Here is a 19,457-nt window from a genome sequence, read left to right as displayed (position 1 = left end):
GCCTCTAAGTAGCTGGGAGACTTTCAGGTTTTTAAGATTTCTTTTTCACATCTATAAAATCAATTCAACTGAGAGACCCTTATAGCCTCTTCCATAGAACTGTGGCATCCTGGGGCTGCCAGGGCCTCACTGAGTTCACGGAGTGAAAACCGGAGGCCCAGAGAGGGGTTGCCACTCACCTGCATTTGTAGAGCCACCTCGGAGAACTTTCCTCTTGGGTTTTGGTCCCAAGTTGACTGATTCACACGGGCAAGAGACTGCTTTTGAGGTTGAACCCTTGTATGAGACATCAAATAATTTCATTGACTTACACACACACACACACACACACACACACCCACACCAGTTTTTCAGACTAAGTTCTCTCACACCTAAAAATTCAGGTATTGTTCCCTCCAAACTGACCAAGCTACATAATCACAGTTTTAAAAAATGCCTTTTCAATTTCTTAGGGTGGATACTTTAGGTTAAAATCAATGCAAGGTGGCCTTGGGATGTTTGATTAGGAGAAAGAACGAAGAGCTGGGGGAGGGGCTCGGGGAAGGGATATGGAAACTGCTATAAATAAAACGAAAAGTCTCTCCCTCTTAAGTTTTGAAGGCTTGAGGTTTCACTGGCTCTTTCCTCCTCCACAGATCCTGGTGCTAAGAAACCACGGAGTGGTTGCTCTAGGGGACACCGTAGAGGAGGCATTTTATAAGGTCTTCCACCTGCAGGCTGCCTGTGAGATACAGGTGAGTGCGTCCCTCTGAGGGTGGGCCCAGGAGTTGGCTCTGATGGGTGTCTGTGGGTGAAGGCAGGGGCCCTGATGGCTGTGAATCGGGGAGTCCTTTGCTCCTGGCCTTGTGACACTCTTGCCCTATTCCTCTGAGGTAAGATTCACCCTTAGTTCTGTGGGTTGCCAGAACTGATCACCATTGTCTGGCCACCCTGCTCTTGGGGGTCAAGCCCAGGACAGGCAACTACTTGGGCTCCTCAGCTAGAAGAGGGAGAGACTGTCATCATGAGTATGCCGTGCTCACATGTCACCTGGGTGCACCTGCTGCACCCAGCCATGTCCGTTTGGTGTCCTGTTTGCCCCTTCCGGCCAGCCCAGCAGAGCGGTGCTCGGAGGAAGACTGCCTGCCTCTCTCTGAGGCGGTACTCTGGGAAGAACAAGGCCAGCCCAGAAGAGTGTCTTGTGGAGGCACCAGCGACACCCTATCAGTAGTCTTGAGAGGACTGTGTTGAGAAGAAAGTTGTGAAGCAGGTGAAACAGAGGTGTCACAGGAAGTGGTGTGAGACTGACCCCTGCCCCAAAGAGCCAGATCCAGAGACCAAGGGACCGGTGGGCCCAGCCCAGGTGGTGCCTCCCTGATGTGGTGCCCTCCCCCCAACCAAGGATGTTGGCACTGAGCTCTGACAATCGCCTGGTGTCAAAACCTAGCAGAACCTCTGCTAGAGAGGGAAGCAGCTTGCCCTTCCCCACACCTGAATACTTATGGGCTCCCCATCTTGCATCTGGTGAAGAAAGAGGCTTCCATGAGGAAATAGCTCATGGGACAACCTCATCTTCACAAAGACAGCTCAGCCCTAAAAATGGATGGATTCAGATGCCTCTGAGTCCCCCTGTACAGTGAAGTATGTGTCTCCTAGGCTCTAGATCCTGGAAGTGGACCCTGGGCAATTTAACCAAAGGCAGAGTGACCATGTGCGATCAGGGCCTGACAGCCCCCCCCCCCCCCCGACAACCCCCCTGGCTGCTGTCACTTTCTGTTCAAGACTGGTTTGATGTGACCTTGTTAAAGTACCTTAGGCAGTGTGGGCAGCTAGCCCCCAGAGAAGAGAAGCTCCAGTGGCTTTTTCCCAGCTGTTAGGGCAGAGAGGCTTCCAGAAGGAAGAATGGAGCTAGAAGAAGTGGAAGAAACCCAGAGAGGGTTAGAGCAGGAGGTGGTGGATGAGGACACGAGAAAGCACAGGTAGCAGCAATCTGCGGGCCCCGTGGGGATTGCCCTGGGTTCACTTTAGGTAGAGGGGCCAGCGCTGAAGTCCTGTTTCCATGCTGGGCCTCATTTTCTCCCTCAGGCACCTTGGTAAACAAGCAGACGTGTCTGTGGTCATGTTTGCAGTTCAAGGCTGAGTGCATGTTCAGCTCTCCCGGGAACTCTTCGCTCCCCATCAGTTTGGGGTTCCAGAAAACTGGGTCATCCCGCGCCGAGAGAGGCAGTTCCCTGCTCTGCTAACAGGCAGATGGGAAGATGGACAGGCAATTCTTCTCCATCTGTTACCCATCACCATGGAAACCAGTGGAGGAAGAGGGAGGTGGGAGGAGGCAGCTCTTGCAAGGTTCTGGGCAGTTCTTTCCCTCCCTTCTTCTACATTAATGACCAGTCCTAGGGGAGGTTGCCTCTCAGAATTCATTTATCAGCAACATTCACATGGCATGAGGGACCAGGGGCTGTTCTAAGTGCTTTACAACCATTGCCTTAAAGATTCCTCGCAAGGTAGGTATTGCTGAGTTCATTTAGCAGATGAGAAACTGAGGCACAAAGATAATAAATAGCTGCCCAAAGTCACACAATAAGGAAGTGGCCGAGGGGTTCAAACCCGGTACCTGGTACCAACTCCATGCCCATAAACACTACCCTGCACTGCCTTTCCAATAAGAGTCAGTGGGAACTGTCACAGGGGAGCAGGCACATGTGTCCTGGGTGAAAAGTGTATGGAAAATGTTCTTACTTCCAGCTCTTCCCAGGGAGATGGGGTTCACCTGGTGACCCTGCCTGGCTGACCTTCAAGAAGTAGCATGGGGACCCTGGTATGTCGCACACACTCAGCCTGTCCAGATCCTCCTGGGTTTATGGGCCTGCATTTGTCAGCAGGGTAAAGGGATCCTTTCATTTTCAGTAAGAAATACATGTCACAAACACCAACACACTGCAAGTTTGTGTACTAGAGCAGCTTTCCTGCAATTAACAGGCTTACGTGTGGTATCCAGCCTCATTCAGGGTGCAGACGCGTATATTAATGGGCGGCGTAGAACACTGGCTCACTTGTGACACTACTCAGAAGCCACTCTCTGTCTATGTAACCAGACTTATCCCTCCCAGTCCTAGGTGGGAGTCCATAGAATATGCCAGTCAGATAAGCATGGAATTGGAAAATAAGATTAGTTAAGTAAACAAATGGTTTTGTAGGGTTATTCTAAAATTGCCTGCTTTACACGCATCCCTCTTCTAATACTCCACATCCATTGCCTGCAGCCACCTACATCATCCCCTCCCCATGGGGCTTTGACAGTGCGACAGACACTGCAAGTCTGTGGGTGAGAGCTGCCTGGCCCCTGCACAGTACCTGACCATACAGTAACACTTAACCTGTCTTCTGGTTTTGGATTTCCTTGACTAGTTAAACTTAACATGGAGGATGCGTTCTTTATTTAGACCTGTTAACCCTTCCCATCAAGTTTCACTGGTCTACAAGCTACCCTGTTTTTTCAAGGGACTTCACACTCACACACACACACACACACACACACACACACACACACAGTTTAAACACACAGAAAAAATATGGAGAATAATAATAATAGACATCCACCACTTAGGTTTAACAACAACAAAAGAACACTTTTTTTTGTACGAGAGATGAACCCAGAGGCACAGCACTCTCCCACTGAATGACATCCCCAGCCCTTTTTTAAAAACATTTTTAATTTTTTAAATTATTTATTCTATTTAGTTATACATGACAGCAGAATGCATTTTGATTCATTGCACACAAATGGAGTACAACTTTTCATTTCTCTGGTTGTGCACGATGTAGTCACACCATTTGTGTAATCATACATGTACATAGGGTATTGGTGTTTGTCTCATTCTACCATCTTTCCTTCCTCCTGCCCCCTCCCCTCTCCTCATTTCCCTCTACACAATCCAAAGTTCCTCCATTCTTCCCTTACCACTCCCCTGCCCTCCCATTTTATGTATCAGCATCCACTTATCAAAGAAAACATTTGGCCTTTGGATTTTTGGGATTGGCTTATCTCACTTAGCATGATATTCTTCAGCTCCATCCATTTATTTGCAAATGCCATAATTTTATTGTTATGATTGAGTGCAATATTCCACTGTGTATATATACCATAGTTCCTTTATCCATTCATCTACTGAAGGGCATCTAGGTTGGCTCCACAATCTAGCTATTGTGGATTGAGCTGTTATAAACATCAATGTGGCTGTGTCACTGTAGTATGCTGATTTTAAGTCCTTTGGATGTAGGCCAAAGAGTGTATTAGCCACATCCCCAGCTCTTTTGGCTTTTTAGTTTGAGGATAGGATCTTCTTAAGTTGCCAAGACTGGCCTTGAACTTGTGATCTTCCTGCCTCAGCCTCCCAAGTTGCTGGGATTAGAGGCATGCTCCACTGTATCTGGAAAATTTAACAAATATTAATAACATTTTTGCTTCAAATATTTAACTCTTCAAGAAATAAATTATTACAGATAAGAATTGAAGTTCCCTTTGGAACCATTTCCAATCTCATTCTCCCTCCTCAGAAATAATCACCATTCTAAGTTGGTCTGTATCCCAAGTAAATTTTCAGTCCCCTGTACTATTTTATTCCTAAGGTTTAACACTTGCTGTTCCTTGCTTCTTCTCTGTGGTCTCTAAGAACTGAGATTAGGAAAGGAATTGCTAATACGTCATTCCCCAGAATAGTTGCATTCTAATGAGTTTTGAGTAGCTTTTCCTCAGTTTCCCAAATGTTTCTAGTTCTAAGTTCCCCTCTGTTTTAGTCAACTATTTCACTGCTGTGACTAAATGACCCGACCAACACAACTGTAAAGGAGGAAAAGTTTATTTGAGGGCTCACAGTTGCAGAGGACTTAGTCCATAGAAGGTCGGCTCCATTCCTCGGGGCTCGAGGTGAGGCTGAACATCATGATGGAAGAGGATGGTAGAGGGAAGTAGCCTCAAGGTGATCAGGAAGCAGAGAGAGGAGACTGCACTTGCCAGGTATAAATATCTATACCCAATTCCCACCTCCTCCAGCCATACCCCACCTCCCTTCAGATACCACTCAGTTAATCCCATCAGGGTTTAATTTGCTGATTGGGTTGAGACTCTCATAACCCAATCATTTCTCCTCTGAACCTTTTAACATTGTCTCCCATGTGAGCTTTTGGGGGACACCTCACATCTAACCCATAACAACCTCTGTGGCCCTCAATGTCCTGTTTCATGCTGAAGCAGAGGCAAGTGCAGGGGCCCCCATATGCACGTGGTTGCTTCTTGCTGCAGGTGTCAGCTCTGTCCAGCGCCGGGGGAGTGGAGAACCTCATCCTCCTGGAGCAGGAGAAGCACCGGCCCCACGAGGTGGGCTCTGTGCAGTGGGCTGGGAGTACCTTTGGGCCCATGCAGAAGAGCCGACTGGGAGAGCACGAGTTTGAGGCCCTCATGAGAATGCTGGACAACCTGGTGAGTCCCCTGCCATTGCCCTTCCAGTCCTGGAGCCGGGCAGTGCAAGGCATGAGGTGGGCACGGAAACTGCTGACATCACAATCAAGTCATTGGAGGCTTCACTGATGGGCAATTTGATTTGGAATTTGTGGTCCTTCTAAAAATAGTTGAGTTTCCTTCGACGACGGCCTTTGCCACTCCCTACTAAGCGCTGTGGATGTCATAGCTGCATCATACTATGAGAAGTAATAACCCAGCAAAAATCAGAGCATGTCTTCTTATAGCCAGGGTCCCTGTCATATTGGGACATGGTTCACACCTCTTAAGTAGTGAGTCCTTCCTGTCTAATCTCTTGACATGAATGCAGAAAGCACATGACATTATTAATTTCCTTAACCTGGGTTGTAGCTTTATAATAATAACCTGTTGCAATGATGAATCAGTCGTGTAAGGAATTAAACTGATATGTGTCTTAAAGTGGTCTGTTTCATTAAAGGACACAAAAAATTTTTTTTAGACATTCTTCCTCCTAGGGGCAACAATTTAGTTGATGATATGGGATAGAAACAGGAGAAAATTTAAGAACAAGAGGAAGGCGCTTACAACTACGAGGAACTAAATGTAGCAGGAGACAATAACATCTTAGATGCTCAGAGAAGTAAAATAAAAGATGAAGTCTGTCCTCCTTGCACTGCCATCTGGTTCATTTTCCTGCTCCCACTGCTACCTCCTTGGACCCCCTTATCATGTCAAGGACGTTGCAATAATTAAATCTTTTCTTCTTGCCTTCATTTCTTCCAAGTCATCTTCACCTCATTTACCAGATTGACCACGAGGGTCACTTTATAATGATGAAAGGTATAGTCCACAATGAAAATGCAGTTCCTATTACCATTTGTGTACGGAGCGATCTCCATCTAAATAAAGCATCAGGACTAGATGGTTTTGTACAGAAATTCTTTCAAACCTTCAAGAAATAGACAATTCTCGTGCTATTTAAATGGTGTCAGAGAAGAACGACAGAAGGATACTGTTTTAGTCAGCATTTTTGCTGCTTTGACTAAAAGACCTGACAAGAAAAATTAGAGAAGGAAAAGTTTGTTTTGGGGGCTCACAGTTTCAGAAGTCTCAGTCCATGTATGGCTGACTGCTTTCCTCAGGGCTTGAAGTGAGGCAAAATATCATGGCAGAAGAGTATGGCAGAGGAAAGTGACTCAGGACATGGCCAGGAAGCAGAGTGAGAGACTCCACTTACCAGATACAAAATATATACCCCAAAGGCATGTTCCCAGTGACCCACCCCTTCCAGTCACACCCTACCTGCCTTCCGTTACCACAGAGTTAATCCCAATGAGAGGATTAGTTCACCAGTTGGGTTAAGGCTCTCCTAACCCAATCATTTCACCTCTAAGCCTTCTTGCACTGTCTCACACGTGAGCTTTTGGGGGACACCTAATATTTAAACCATAACTGATACTATGACATGATAATTACATTCAGACCAATTTACTTTGAGTGTTGATGAAAAATGCTATCTGAAAACTAGCAAGCAGTGTGGAACATAATGTTAAAATAACAACACACATTAACTAAGTAAGGGCTGATTCCAAGAATTCAAGGATGGTTTAATGTTATACATTTGTAAATATATTTCCGAATATTGAAGAGCCAAAGGATAAAATCTTTTTGAACATTTTTAAAAACATCTTTTAGTTGTTGATGGACCTTCATTTTCATTTATTTATACATGGTACTGAGAATTGAACGCAGTACCTCACACATGCTAGGCAAGTGCTCTACCACTGAGCCGTAACCCCAGCCACTTTTTGAACATTTTAATAAACATCAAAAGGTATTTGATGAAAATTTAACATTAATTTATAAAAATAACAGCTGCCAACTAGAACTGGAGGATACTTATTTAACATGATTAAAATGATTTTTCTCAAAACAAGAGCCAGTATCATGGTATAACCATAAAAGTATTCCAATGAACTTTGAAATAAAAATGATTCCTACTCTTACACAATTATTTAATATTGTTCTGGAATAATATTGGAACCCAATTCCAGGCAATGAGATATGAGAATAAGAGGCATAAATATTGTAAAGGAAATAAAATGACCATTCAGAAGAGATAATTTGGTTATATGCCTATAGAGTCCCCCAAAAATCAACTAAAAAATTAGAAGCAATAAGGATATTTTAAGGTGGTCAATTATGAAAATACACACAAAAATCAGTAATTTCTATATCTTCACATTAAATACTTTGAAAATATAATGGTGGCTAGGGGTATAACTTAGTGATAGAGCCCTTGCCTAGAACGTATGATGTCAAAGCCCTGGGTTTGATCCCCAGTACCACACGTGCATGCGCGCGCACACACACAACTCCTAATAATATAATGGAACATCCTATTCTCAAGTGCAACAAAATCATAAGCATTAAACAGACCTCTTTTAAAGGAAACCACAAAACTTTAACAGTAGACATCAGAAAAGTTGAAATCAGTGTTAAGAAATATAACATGCTTGGTTAGGAAGCTTCAATAGGTAAAGTGGTCACAACCCCAAGATCAACCTACAAACTCAAGGTAATTCTGTCAAAAATGAGGGAAGGTACAGGGACTTAGAAAGTACTTCCAATGTGAAATTCAGAATGGTTAGGAAAATGTTATAAAAAGAAATAATTAGGGATATTATCTCCACCCCATGGTAAAGTATGATAAAGCTTTAGTAACTGAACAGTTACTGAATTGTTGGAACAAGTAAATCCATGCGACAGCTTAGAGAATCCAGAAACAGACCCAAAATACATGAAAATTCACACAGGTAGCAGGCACTTTATAAATCAGTGAGAAAAAGATAGACTTCTGGCCATTTTGGAAAGAACAAGGGCGAATTGCTACCTCATTCCTTTCAAGCAGATAAAATCCCAATTTATCAAAATTTAAATATAAAAGTAAATTCGCAGAGGTATCAAAAAACAGATTTATATTTGCAATGCTCTTATGTTGGGAAAGAGACCTTGTCAAGCATGGCAAGAGTCTGAAATCATAAGGATAAATATTGACAGGTATGATCACATTAGAAAACCGAAAAGTTGCATTTTTGCAAATTATTCCTCTATCATAGACAAAGCGGAAAGTCAAATGAAGGGGAAGATATTTGCAGTCAGTTGACAGCCAAAGATTAACATTCTTAGTGTTAAAAGAGATATATCCATATGAAAAAGAAAAACAGCCCAACAGAAAAATGAGCTGAGAACATAAATGATTTATGAAGGAAGAGTTCAAGTGGTCAATATATGTAATTAAAACTATCCAATTTTACTAATAGTCATACATACCTGTATACATATATGTACATAGAGAAGACCAGAAAAAAAAATTTGTTGTTGTCTTATGAACTTTTATGTGAAGTTCACTTTTTTTTTTTTTTGTATTGCTTACTTTTTTCCTACATGGGTCCACATTTTCTTTATAATCAGATAAATACCTTAATGTCATTTTAATTTTAAAAAGTAGTAGGAGAAGAAGACAGGGAGAGCTGAGTGTCACTCTGGCAGATGCCAAAATCCCACTGAACCGCAGTCAGTGCTGCCCTCATGGACGTGGTCTTGCTTAAGGAGACAAAAATGTTCTTGAGTCCCATCTCAGGGCTCCAGGAGGAGTTCAGAAGCTTCGGAGTTGAGGAAGGAAGGGAGGAGTGACTTAGAATCAGCTGAGAAGCTTTTAACGCTCCCATAGCCCAGGCCAGCCAATCGTCCAGTCACGTCCACGGATCTGCTTTAGGGTCCTGGACACCAGTATTATTTGAAGCCCCTCGGAGATTCCAGTGCGCAGCCAGGGATGCGAATCAACAGAGCAGATGAAACTGGGGGTGCTCTGTGTCCACATTCCTAGGACCACAAAATCCTAGGAATTTTCTCTGTCCTGACTGGAGACCATTAGGAGGGAAAAATTCTAAAATAGCTCAGGAGAGTGGCCAGGCTTATGTCATCTTATGGAAACTTGAGTTGAAACTGAGTCCTGTGAATGGAAGGGGGCAGAGTGTGCACATGTATGTGTGTGTTGTGTGTGTGTTTGTGTGTGTGTGTGTGTGTACTCACGCACAAGTGCATGTTAGGATCTTTCTCCTCTACAATGAGTGGCTTATTTTTGTCCTTTCTAGGGCTACAGAACAGGCTACACATACCGCCACCCCTTTGTTCAAGAGAAAACCAAACACAAAAGTGAGGTGGAGATCCCAGCCACGGTCACAGCCTTCGTGTTTGAGGAGGATGGCGCCCCTGTCCCCGCCCTGCGACAGCACGCTCAGAAGCAGCAGAAGGAGAAGACCCGCTGGCTCAACACGCCCAACACCTACCTGCGGGTCAATGTGGCCGACGAGGTCCAGAGGAGCATGGGCAGTCCCCGGCCCAAGACCACAGTAAGGGAGAAGCCCGGACAGGCCTGGGGCAGAGGGGCTGCACTTGTGGGTGTAAGCAGCTTTACAAATGGTCCCTCTCAGGGCTTCCTATGGGGCCTCTGGGAGCAACTGCTCAGCACTTCCCACCCTGGCTCAGACCACCTCTTTCTTGCATCTCTCTTCTGAGTTTTTGATCTGAGGGGCAGATTTCACTAGAGGGCAACTGGACCAGGCCACTCTCAGCCCCATAAGACCCTGGAACAAACGATTTTTATTTCTTGCTCACATGGCCAGAGGGGGTTGCTGGGAAATAACCAGGGATGAGGAGCCAATATTTCAACTGCAAATCTGAGGCAAAGCCAGGAGGTCAGTGGGCTTGTCTCTTGTGTTAAGTTACCTTCCCTCTCACTGCCTCTCTCACACACACACAGACTCTCGATTTGATTTTTTGTTAACCTTAAAGTAGCTGGCAGCCATATAGAACAGTTCTCCATGAAGCCCTTGAAACTCAAATTGAGTTATTTAATACTGAAACCCAAGTGGTCACCTGTCTAAGCTGGTTACCAAGGTTCTGATCCCTTCCCTCCAGTGTTTGCTGTGACCTAAAGGCCTTCTTTGGCAGCTGCGTCATCTGTCACCCATCTGTCACACATGTCAAAGAGGTCCAAGAAGAGAGAATGTCTATAAACAGTTTTGCTGAATTTCTGCGTAGGCTGGTGGGCTCAGGTCACAAGGAATGGGTTGCTGGGAAGGGCCTGTGGCTCTGTTCCTTTACCTTACCCTCCTGGCCTTGCCTCTTGCAGTGGATGAAGGCTGACGAGGTGGAGAAATCCAGCAGTGGCATGCCAATCCGGATTGAAAACCCAAACCAATTTGTGCCTCTCTACACTGACCCCCAGGAAGTGTTGGACATGAGGAACAAGGTAAAGTGGTGTCTGCTTGCCGCATTCTCTCTTCCCACAAGGTGACCTCAGTCCTGCAAGCACAAGCTGAGTTCCCAGACATGCCTACCTTTTTCCAGCACCCCCATGTGTCCCAGGAGAAAGAAGCTACCACATATGGACAGTGTTGTAGGCACCATGCCAAGGGCTGAGCTGTGGTCCTAGGTAGCCCCTCCCACAGTGGACTGCATGCACTGGTCATTAGGTATGTCTGCAAGACCTTCCTGCTACATGAGTTTCTATAAATTTTATGCCATTTGTCTTATTTTTAAAATTTCAAGAACTTTGATATTTACTTTTGGACCTTTTTTTTTGAGGGGGGGTGTACCAGGGATTGAATTTAGGGGCACTTGGCCACTGAGCCACTTTCCCAGCCCTATTTGTATTTTATTTAGAGACAGGATCTCACTGAGTTCCTTAGTACCTCACTCACTTTTGCTGAGGCTGATTGTTTTTTTTTTGTGTGTGTGTGTGTGTGTGTGTTTTAGTTGCAGATGGGCACAATACTTTTATTTTATTTTACTTATTTTTATGTGGTGCTGAGGATTGAACCCAGTGCCCATGCTAGGCAAGCACTCTACCACTGAGCCATAACCCCAGCCCTGAGGCTGGCTTTGAACTCATGATCCTCCTGCCTCTGCCTCCTGAGCTGCTGGGGTTACAGGCATGTCCAGCTATTTCTGGACCTTTGCCTGACAGTTCACTCACTTATATTTCCAATGTTACTTTAAAAACTGGAGTTGTAGCTGACCACAGGCCAGTAGTGCCCAGAACAGTGTGCAGTCCGTGGCCCAGTCCCCTGCAGCACTTGTCTGATTCCTGGGTCACTACCCCCACCCCCATCAAGATTCAGATTCAGTAGGTGCATGTGTGGGGAGGGCCAGGATTCTGTATTTGAAACCCAGTCCTCATGGGAATATTAAAATATTAGGAATATTAAAAGTTGAGACCCTCTCTCTGTGTCCCCTTCTCTCTTCTGTTCTCACAGCTAATGACATTGGTGTTTCACATGAACTATGAATTCACTCCAGAACAGACATGAGACTTTCTCTTAGAGTGGACAGGTTCCCTCACCCTGCAGGGCCTTTCTAGATGCCAGTCACAGGCCACACTGAACCCCAGTAGGTCCTCTGGCAAGCTCCACTCTCTGATGCCGCACCCTCCCTCTCCCCTTTCCATGCAGATTCGAGAACAAAATCGACAAGATGTGAAGTCGGCGGGGCCTCAGTCCCAGCTCCTGGCGAGTGTCATCGCTGAGAAGAGCCGAAGCCCGGTACAGCAGAGTCCGCCCCCGGCTGGAGGGGAAACGTGTTTGCTTGCTGGGGCTTCGGTGCCTGGGGCTGGGCAGCAGGACCTCTGAGTCCTCGTGCCCGTCCTCCTCTGTGATCTTGGGCGCCCATGCTCTTGCTGCAGAATAGAGGTCCACCTCACGGGGGCTGTGAGGTCCTGGGAGGACAGTGTCCTCCTGCTCCCTGCAGGCAGTGGGCAGGGAAGCCGCTGTCCAGCTTGTTCTTGGGAGTGCTGCTGGCCAGCTCCTTACCTTCCACTATGGTCCCCTGCTCAGGCCTCTATTAGTACCCTGTGGGGAGCTGGTGACTCCCAGGTGCACCAGGCTTGCCTGGCCCTGAGTGTTTCTGACCTCTGTGTGGATGTGGCATCATCTGGCCCGAGTTCTGGAAAGATGCTCCTGACCCACAGAGAGAAGGCGTGTACACAGGATGTGTGCTCCCGCAGGAAAGGAAGGGCAATCAGTTGCCCACACGACCCCACTTAGAGTTAGAAAGCATGAAGTCATTGTTTTGTTTTGGTGTTTTTTCTTTTTCTTTTCTTTTTTTTTTTGGTACCAGGATGCTTAACCACTGAGCCATGCTCTCAGCCCTTTTTATTATCATTATTTTTTATTTTGAGAAAGGGCCTCACTAAGTTGCTGCATCTGGCTTTGAACTTGCCCTCCTCCTGCCTCTGCCTCCTGAGTTGCTGGGATTACAGGCATGTGCCGCTGTGCCCGGCACAGTCCTTGTTTTTGTGCTTGGGCTAGAATGATGTAGTGTTTAGCAACAGGGGTGAAGTTCAGCATTCTGGTTTGTTTGAAGTCATTGCTGCTCATGGCAAGGCGGCAACAGGCGTGGCATTTTCCTTAGTAAGAAGTGGGGAAGTCCAGAAAATATTCTCTACAGAGAAAACTGAGATGATGTGACAGTTTCAAATCAGGCCGCAGCCCACGAGGTGGGGGTTCGCTGCTGGGAAAAGTGTGAATGTGACATCCTCACATCCAACTCCCACCCTCCCCAGCTCAGCCAAGATGAAGAACATGCCACAGGGTCAAAGATATAAATAACCCATGATTCTGGGGGAGGTGAAAGGTCAATACAGCCTTTAAAAGTGTTAAGAAAACAACTCTGCCATTTATACCAGGGGCTCTCCTTGGAGTCCCTCATCCTGGTATCTGGCTCCTTTGACTCTGTGATTCCTGCCATAGGCCTGCTGCTGCCTCCCTTTAGGAAGGAGCCCCCGGGCCTATTGTCAGAAGACCTGGTGGCTCTGGGCTCAGTGCCCTCTTGGCTTCACTTTCCTTTGCTCCAGAGCACTGCATTCTTAAAGACCATGATGAGGATGCTCAACTAGGACAAAGGGCAATAGAGTCTGAATTTTTGTCCCTATCTTGGGCAAGAGGGGCCAAAGGATTCCCAAAGCTCACACAGTGTCTGTTTGATCAGCTCCCCAGAGCTGAGGGTCCCACAGGGGTGGTAAAATGGAACAATTTTGCCAATGTCCCTGAAGGTACCTGCACCCCGGGCAGGTTGGAAAGCCAAGACTCAGGACCTTTGCCCCTTTGTAACCTATGACCGTGTGCAAAACAGAACTAACTAATCGCTTGGACTGAGAATCCTGGGGCTGCTGCGTTTGCATATGATTACTGCTGTGTGTTGTGGTTCGCTCTGCTGTTGGGGGTGGGAGGGGCTCCGGAGGGGAATGGCTGGCATGAAGCTTGCTCAAGCCAACGCTGCTTGCTAGGCTTGGGCTGACTGACTTTGGGCCACTGACTGTACTTGCATAGTAATGGCTTGGAAGTGTCCATAGAAGGGATTGCAATAAAGGTGTGTCTTCCTCCTGCTTGGGAGCATCCTTTGATTTTATTTCAGGGAAAGAGGGTGGCCTCCCTGTATTATTTATCCAGACAGTTGCAAAATCTGGGTCTGGCGACAGGGTAGCAATGGGGAGGAATGCACAAGCCCTACCGCAAGGCCCTGAGCTGTTTCCAAGGAGCTGCATGCCACGCTGTGGCTAGCAAGACTGCTGGCAGCCACCTGAGTGTGAGAGGAGGCCTGGGCCCGGGCCCCAGCTGCGGCGTTCAGAGAGCGACACACACTCTGTGGTTAACTTTCAGTCGACAGAGAGCCAGCTGATGTCCAAGGGCGATGCGGATACCAAAGATGATTCAGAGGAGACGGTGCCAAACCCCTTTAGCCAACTCACTGACCAGGAGCTGGAGGAGTACAAGAAAGAGGTGGAGAGGAAGAAACTAGAATTGGATGGTAAGTAACCCGGGGGCACCATGGCGTGGGAATCTCCCCGGGGAGAGGGCAGAGCTTTGGGATCCCCGAGGGAGGACTTCCTGCTGCACCACCAAGTAATATTCCATTTATTTGTTGGTCCCAGTAATGAATCTATTGCTCTGTGCCTAACAGTTACAAGGTGGCTTCATGACCTAATTTGCCCTTTCACCTGGGTATAAAGAGATAACATTCGTAAAGTACCTGTAAATATGGCTTAGGTTGGCAGACACCAGCTTAACGTTAGCTGTAATAAGATAGGCATGAGAGTCATGATCATCAGTAACGACCTGTCAGCCTGGTGTAAGCTTTTAGCTTGGTCCTTTTATGTCTTTTCTAACTCCTCCTTTATTTCAGAGTCTTCACTCACACCCATCGCTCCATCTTGACTCCCGGATGTTCTCCCTCATGATAGCTTGCAAGCCCTGGTTCATGGCCGTGTCCCTTCCTGGCACGATTTTCCTTCTCGCTAGCCTGATTTAAGGTCATCAACACTGCCAGCTCCCTCTCAAATGCCCCTCCAGCCAGGAAGGCCTCCCTGTCACCCTCCCCACTCCAGCCAAATTGAGCTGTCCCTTCTCTTTGCTTTAAGAACACCTGGAGTCTGAGACACGTACTCCAGCCTTTGGCAGTGTCCACTGGGGTAAGCTGTCATTCATCAGGGTAGTGTCTTCCTCCACCACCTCTCCCCACCCAGGGTCAGCCATCTTCCAAAGCACAAAATGGAAGCTTCCCTGGCTCGCTTGCAGTTCTCCTGGGCCAACTGGAAACACAGAAAGACATGGTGCTTGTTATCCCTAGGGACTGTTTGCACAGGACAGTAAATTAGCTAAGTTAACAAAGTAGCTACACACGAACAAACCACGGGTGTTTTTAAAGGGAGTCAGTGCTTGTTTGGGGGGTGCTTGCCCATTGATGTGTTCATCTGGCTGGTCCTCTTCAGAGACAGGACACAGAGGAGGGGGCATTCTGCTGTCCACTCAGGGATGACCTAGTCCACTGGTACATAAGCTCTGATGAAGGAAACAATATCACTCTTCTCCCACTTTCCTCCCCAAGGAAGTAGCAGAAATAAAAGAGCAGGAGCAGCTGACCTCAGCCAGAAGGTTCGTTTTCAACCCGGAGAAATGTGGAGCAAGTAGAAATGGCAGTGTTGTTAACATCCTCTCTCTCCACCCGCCTCACCACTATTGATCTCTGTGCTGAGGTGCTTTTCTATGTTTTCAGGAGAGAAGGAGGCTGCCACAGAAGAGCCGGGCTCACCTGAAAAGTCAGCACCTGCTTCTCCAGCGCAGAGCCCAGTGAAGGCAGAGACAAAGAGCCCTGTGGTCTCTCCTTCCAAGTCTGCAGAGGGTGAGTGGAGCTGAGCAGGTTGAGGTGCCCGCGTGGAAGGCAGGACAGGGACGCACACTGGGGCACCTGCCTTTCAACAGGTGTAACCCCCCAACACACCGTTTGAAAAACTTTACCCTCTGCTATTTCTAGGGAATCTGAACAATTTTCAGATTGTTTCCTTCATAAGCTCTGACAGTACATTACAACTTAAGCCCTGCTAAGCAAAGCTGAATGAATGACGGGCCCATAGTCTCCTCACCTGCAGTGGAGGCGCAGCTGGCTGGTGGGCGTTTGCAGATGTGCTAGCCCAGTTCTCAGACTTTACTGTGCTTAGGGACTACGTGGGGATCTTGTTCAGATGAAGATTCTGATCCGTTAGGTCTGGGATGGGGCCTGAGACTCTGCGTTTCCCAGGTGAGGCTGATGATGTCATTCTCAGCCTTGACTGTGCTTGGATCCCACCCACAGCAGCTCTGACTTGGGGGACCTGGGGGGAGGCAGGGGAGGGCCTGAAACCTGGAGTTGAAAGAGCTCTCCAGGGGGATCGAGCATGTAGACCAGGTGGAGAACCACTTCATTAGAGAGACAGAAGTTCAGAGAACCCAGTTCTAGGCCCATCTGAACTGCTAACTGATCACATCTGAGCTGCTAATTTTACCAAATCAGACATCTGTGTTCCCCCGGGTCCTGCCTGTCAAATGGAGCTAGTGTTATTTTCTCCCTTTAAGGATCTCACATGTATAAAGGAAGCATAGATGAAAACATACTTTGAAGGAATAAAAGCATGATTTAAATATAAGATCTAATCATGGTTATGAATAAGAATATACATATGGTAGACACTAATACTATTAAAGTCCCTAAATTGTAAATATCTTTAATGAGCTCCTGGAATCACTCCAGGATGTGAACACTCCTCCCGGGGTCCCCCAGATACACAACCAGACAGGCTGCCCTGCCACCTAGAGAACAACAGCTTGGTGGCAGCTGGACTTTTCTCTCTCCTGGGTAGAATGGCCACCTATGTGGATTCAGATAGAATCCCCACCCCCAGCCTGTCCCCTGAGTTCCCTCCATAAGCCAGTTGCTGCCTTGATCTCAGGCCCAGAATTGTCAGAGGAAACCTGTCTGCTTGAGGCCAGAGCCCCAAGTGGATGTCCCCAGCGGTTTGTGTTCATTGTCTCATCATGGTGTTGTGTTGTCAACCTGTCTCCACAACGTCTTCCTTTCTCTTCCCATTTGTGCCTTCATCAAAGGAGTTTCCTCCGATTCTGAATACTTGTCTCTGTAGTAAGTATAGAAAGGCTGTTTACTAACTCACTCCGGCACTTGCAATGGGGGAGGGAGGAGATTTTCAAAAGAAATGCATTTCTCCCAATTGTTTCTTTTGCCGCTCTTAACCCTGCCTTCCAGAGCTTTTCTTGATATGAAATTTATGACCAGTTCCACCTGCATTATGCATGGACGAGGCTTCCCTGAGGGAGACACAGATGTACCCACAGAGCGCACGTACCCAGAAGCCACAGCCCAGTGGTGAGGGTTGGGGGTCAGCTCCCGGCATCCCTGTGGTAGAGTGCGCGTGGCCCTCAGGAGCTCACCTCCACCCCTGTTCCTAGTGCACGGGTATCTCTAAGGAGCCTGTGGCCTCTTCTAGGGCTGTGGGCCTGAGGCTGAGTACCCCAAGGGGGCTGCCGCGTGGGGGGGCGTAGAAGGCTGGGCCTGACTGGAGCCCGCAGCATCTGTGAGGGCATGTGTCCCCATTGCAGGAAGGAGATCTGGGACTGGAGAGGAGGCTCATGGCAGGAATGGGACAAAGAGTGGCAGTTTGTTATCAGCTCCTGGGAGGGACAGAAGGCAGGAAGACTTACTTACCATGGATGGGCTGACAGTTGCCCAACACCAACATCATCATACCCACTGTGGCAGGGTTCCTCCTTCTCCCTGTCCAAATCCATGCTGCCGGAGGGCACTGACGCTGAGTTGTTAGTCACTGTCTTCCCTGAAGACACATCCTGGGCCACAGACAGCTGAGAAGCAGACCCTGCACCAGGAAGCATGAGCTGCAGCTGTGTGGGGTGCCTGTGTGAAGTGGGGGACCAGTCCCTCGGGCTGACCCACTGGGCTCTCATATTTAGCTCTCATATTCATCGGATCGGGGTGGTTTTTTACAACCATTTGTCACTGTGTCCTTAAATCCACATGTGCTGAGTCACTGTAGCGTCATTCCTTATCTGTGTCCCAGATTCCTACTCCATCAGCCTCTCTGAAGGAGACTCTTTCAAATCCTCTTCCTTCACATCTGGCCATCTGTGCCCTCTTCTCTTTGACTCTTCACTGACTGACCCCTGTCCCTGCCAACTCTACCCTCCAGCACCCCTCAGAGCCGCTGACTGGGCCCGCAAAGACACAGTCCTGTATTTGAAATCAGACCATCAGCTGCCACTAAATAATTGAGCCATCTTAAATATGTCACTTGAAAACACTGCAGAAGGGGGAATAACATGAATGCTTGCACTTCCTGGCTCACCCCATTGTTGTCAAGATAAAAGGAACTAAGGAATATAAAAGTACTTTGTAAGGTACTTACATCAATTAGTTCTTATTATGTACCGTGTTCTCTGAATTGTGAGAACTAATACATCACTTGACTTTTAAGCCTCTAAGTTGTGGGGTAGCACTAGATAATTATTAAATCATGGCATATAATAAGAACTGGTTTCTGGAAATTTGTTCTTTGGTGGATTGGCTGGGCTTAGCTTGACAGTTCTTCTGCTGCATATGAGGTGGCTGGGAGTGTGACGAGGCTGGAACTTCCATGTTGCTGTACTCAAGTGTCTGGTTCTTTGTCAGGGACCAGGAGAAAACTGGGCTTAGCCAGGATCCTCTTTCCCCTTCCTCCTTCCTTCCCTCCCTTCCTCCCTGTCCCTAACACACACACACACACACACACACACACACACACGAACCAACACCACCCCCCCCCCCCACCCCACCCCACCCCCGGTTTCGGGGCTTCGCCATGTGGCCTTTCTGTGTGTTCCCATCAGGGCAGTTGGACTTTATACAAAACCATAAAAGTAGAAGTTTCTAGGCCTGCTTCATTGTTTGGCAGGAGGCTGAGTTTGCAGCATTTTGTCTGTATTTAGTGTTATGGTGAGCCATGGGGCTAGCCTGGACTCAGGGACTGCACAAGCACGTGAATACCTGGAGGCATCACTCAGAGGGGCCACGTTTGCACACCAGCTGTCCCACACACTGAAAGTACATTTGGGTGTCCAGGGGAGCTTCTGCGTCCTGGCTGTGGTGAGTGGGTGGCAGTCACAGAGAATCCACCTGCCCCTGGTTATAAGAAGCTCTACCTTCTCTCCTATTGGTGGTGCTGTCTCCTTCCTTGGGGAGGTAAATGTGGGAGGCATTCTGAACCCTTGTTTCCTGCTGTGTGGCCTGTGGGCCTTTTGCATAGGGGACTTGTTAAAAGTATAAATTTCTTGGTGCACTGTCTGTTTGAAAGTCTATCATGGAGGTAACACAGGGAAGCTATATTTTCATAAGTTCCCTGTGATTCTTTCACTGATGTTTAAAAATTGAAACCAGGACAGAAGCACTATTGCAAACCTCTCTGAATGGCCAGCATCCAACTCATTGATCCTCCATGAGACATTCTGTTTGTTGGTCTTCTGCTCCTTCCTCTGCCCCTGGAGCACCCTGTGGTCTATTTTGATTGTTGCTACATGATCAGCTCTGTGTCAGCATAGAGCACAGATGTTTTTTCAGG

General features: G+C 47.3%; 1 protein-coding gene across 1 annotated transcript in view; it reads left to right on the top strand.

Annotated features, from left to right (window-relative positions):
- Nucleotides 1-19,457, top strand: part of Add2 (adducin 2) — a 111,744-nt gene that overhangs the window by 82,804 nt on the left and 9,483 nt on the right. Inside the window, exons 9-15 of the mRNA XM_047523100.1 lie at nt 636-734; nt 5,282-5,458; nt 9,616-9,873; nt 10,656-10,775; nt 11,977-12,066; nt 14,182-14,329; nt 15,575-15,700. Coding sequence (XP_047379056.1) covers nt 636-734; nt 5,282-5,458; nt 9,616-9,873; nt 10,656-10,775; nt 11,977-12,066; nt 14,182-14,329; nt 15,575-15,700 — 1,018 coding nt within the window. The remainder of the gene's footprint in view (nt 1-635; nt 735-5,281; nt 5,459-9,615; nt 9,874-10,655; nt 10,776-11,976; nt 12,067-14,181; nt 14,330-15,574; nt 15,701-19,457) is intronic.

Source organism: Sciurus carolinensis, chromosome 13, assembly GCF_902686445.1.
Source record: "Sciurus carolinensis chromosome 13, mSciCar1.2, whole genome shotgun sequence".
Taxonomy (NCBI): domain Eukaryota; kingdom Metazoa; phylum Chordata; class Mammalia; order Rodentia; family Sciuridae; genus Sciurus; species Sciurus carolinensis.
The sequence above is the reverse complement of the archived record's forward strand: the minus strand, read 5'-3'. Positions and strand labels throughout refer to the sequence as shown.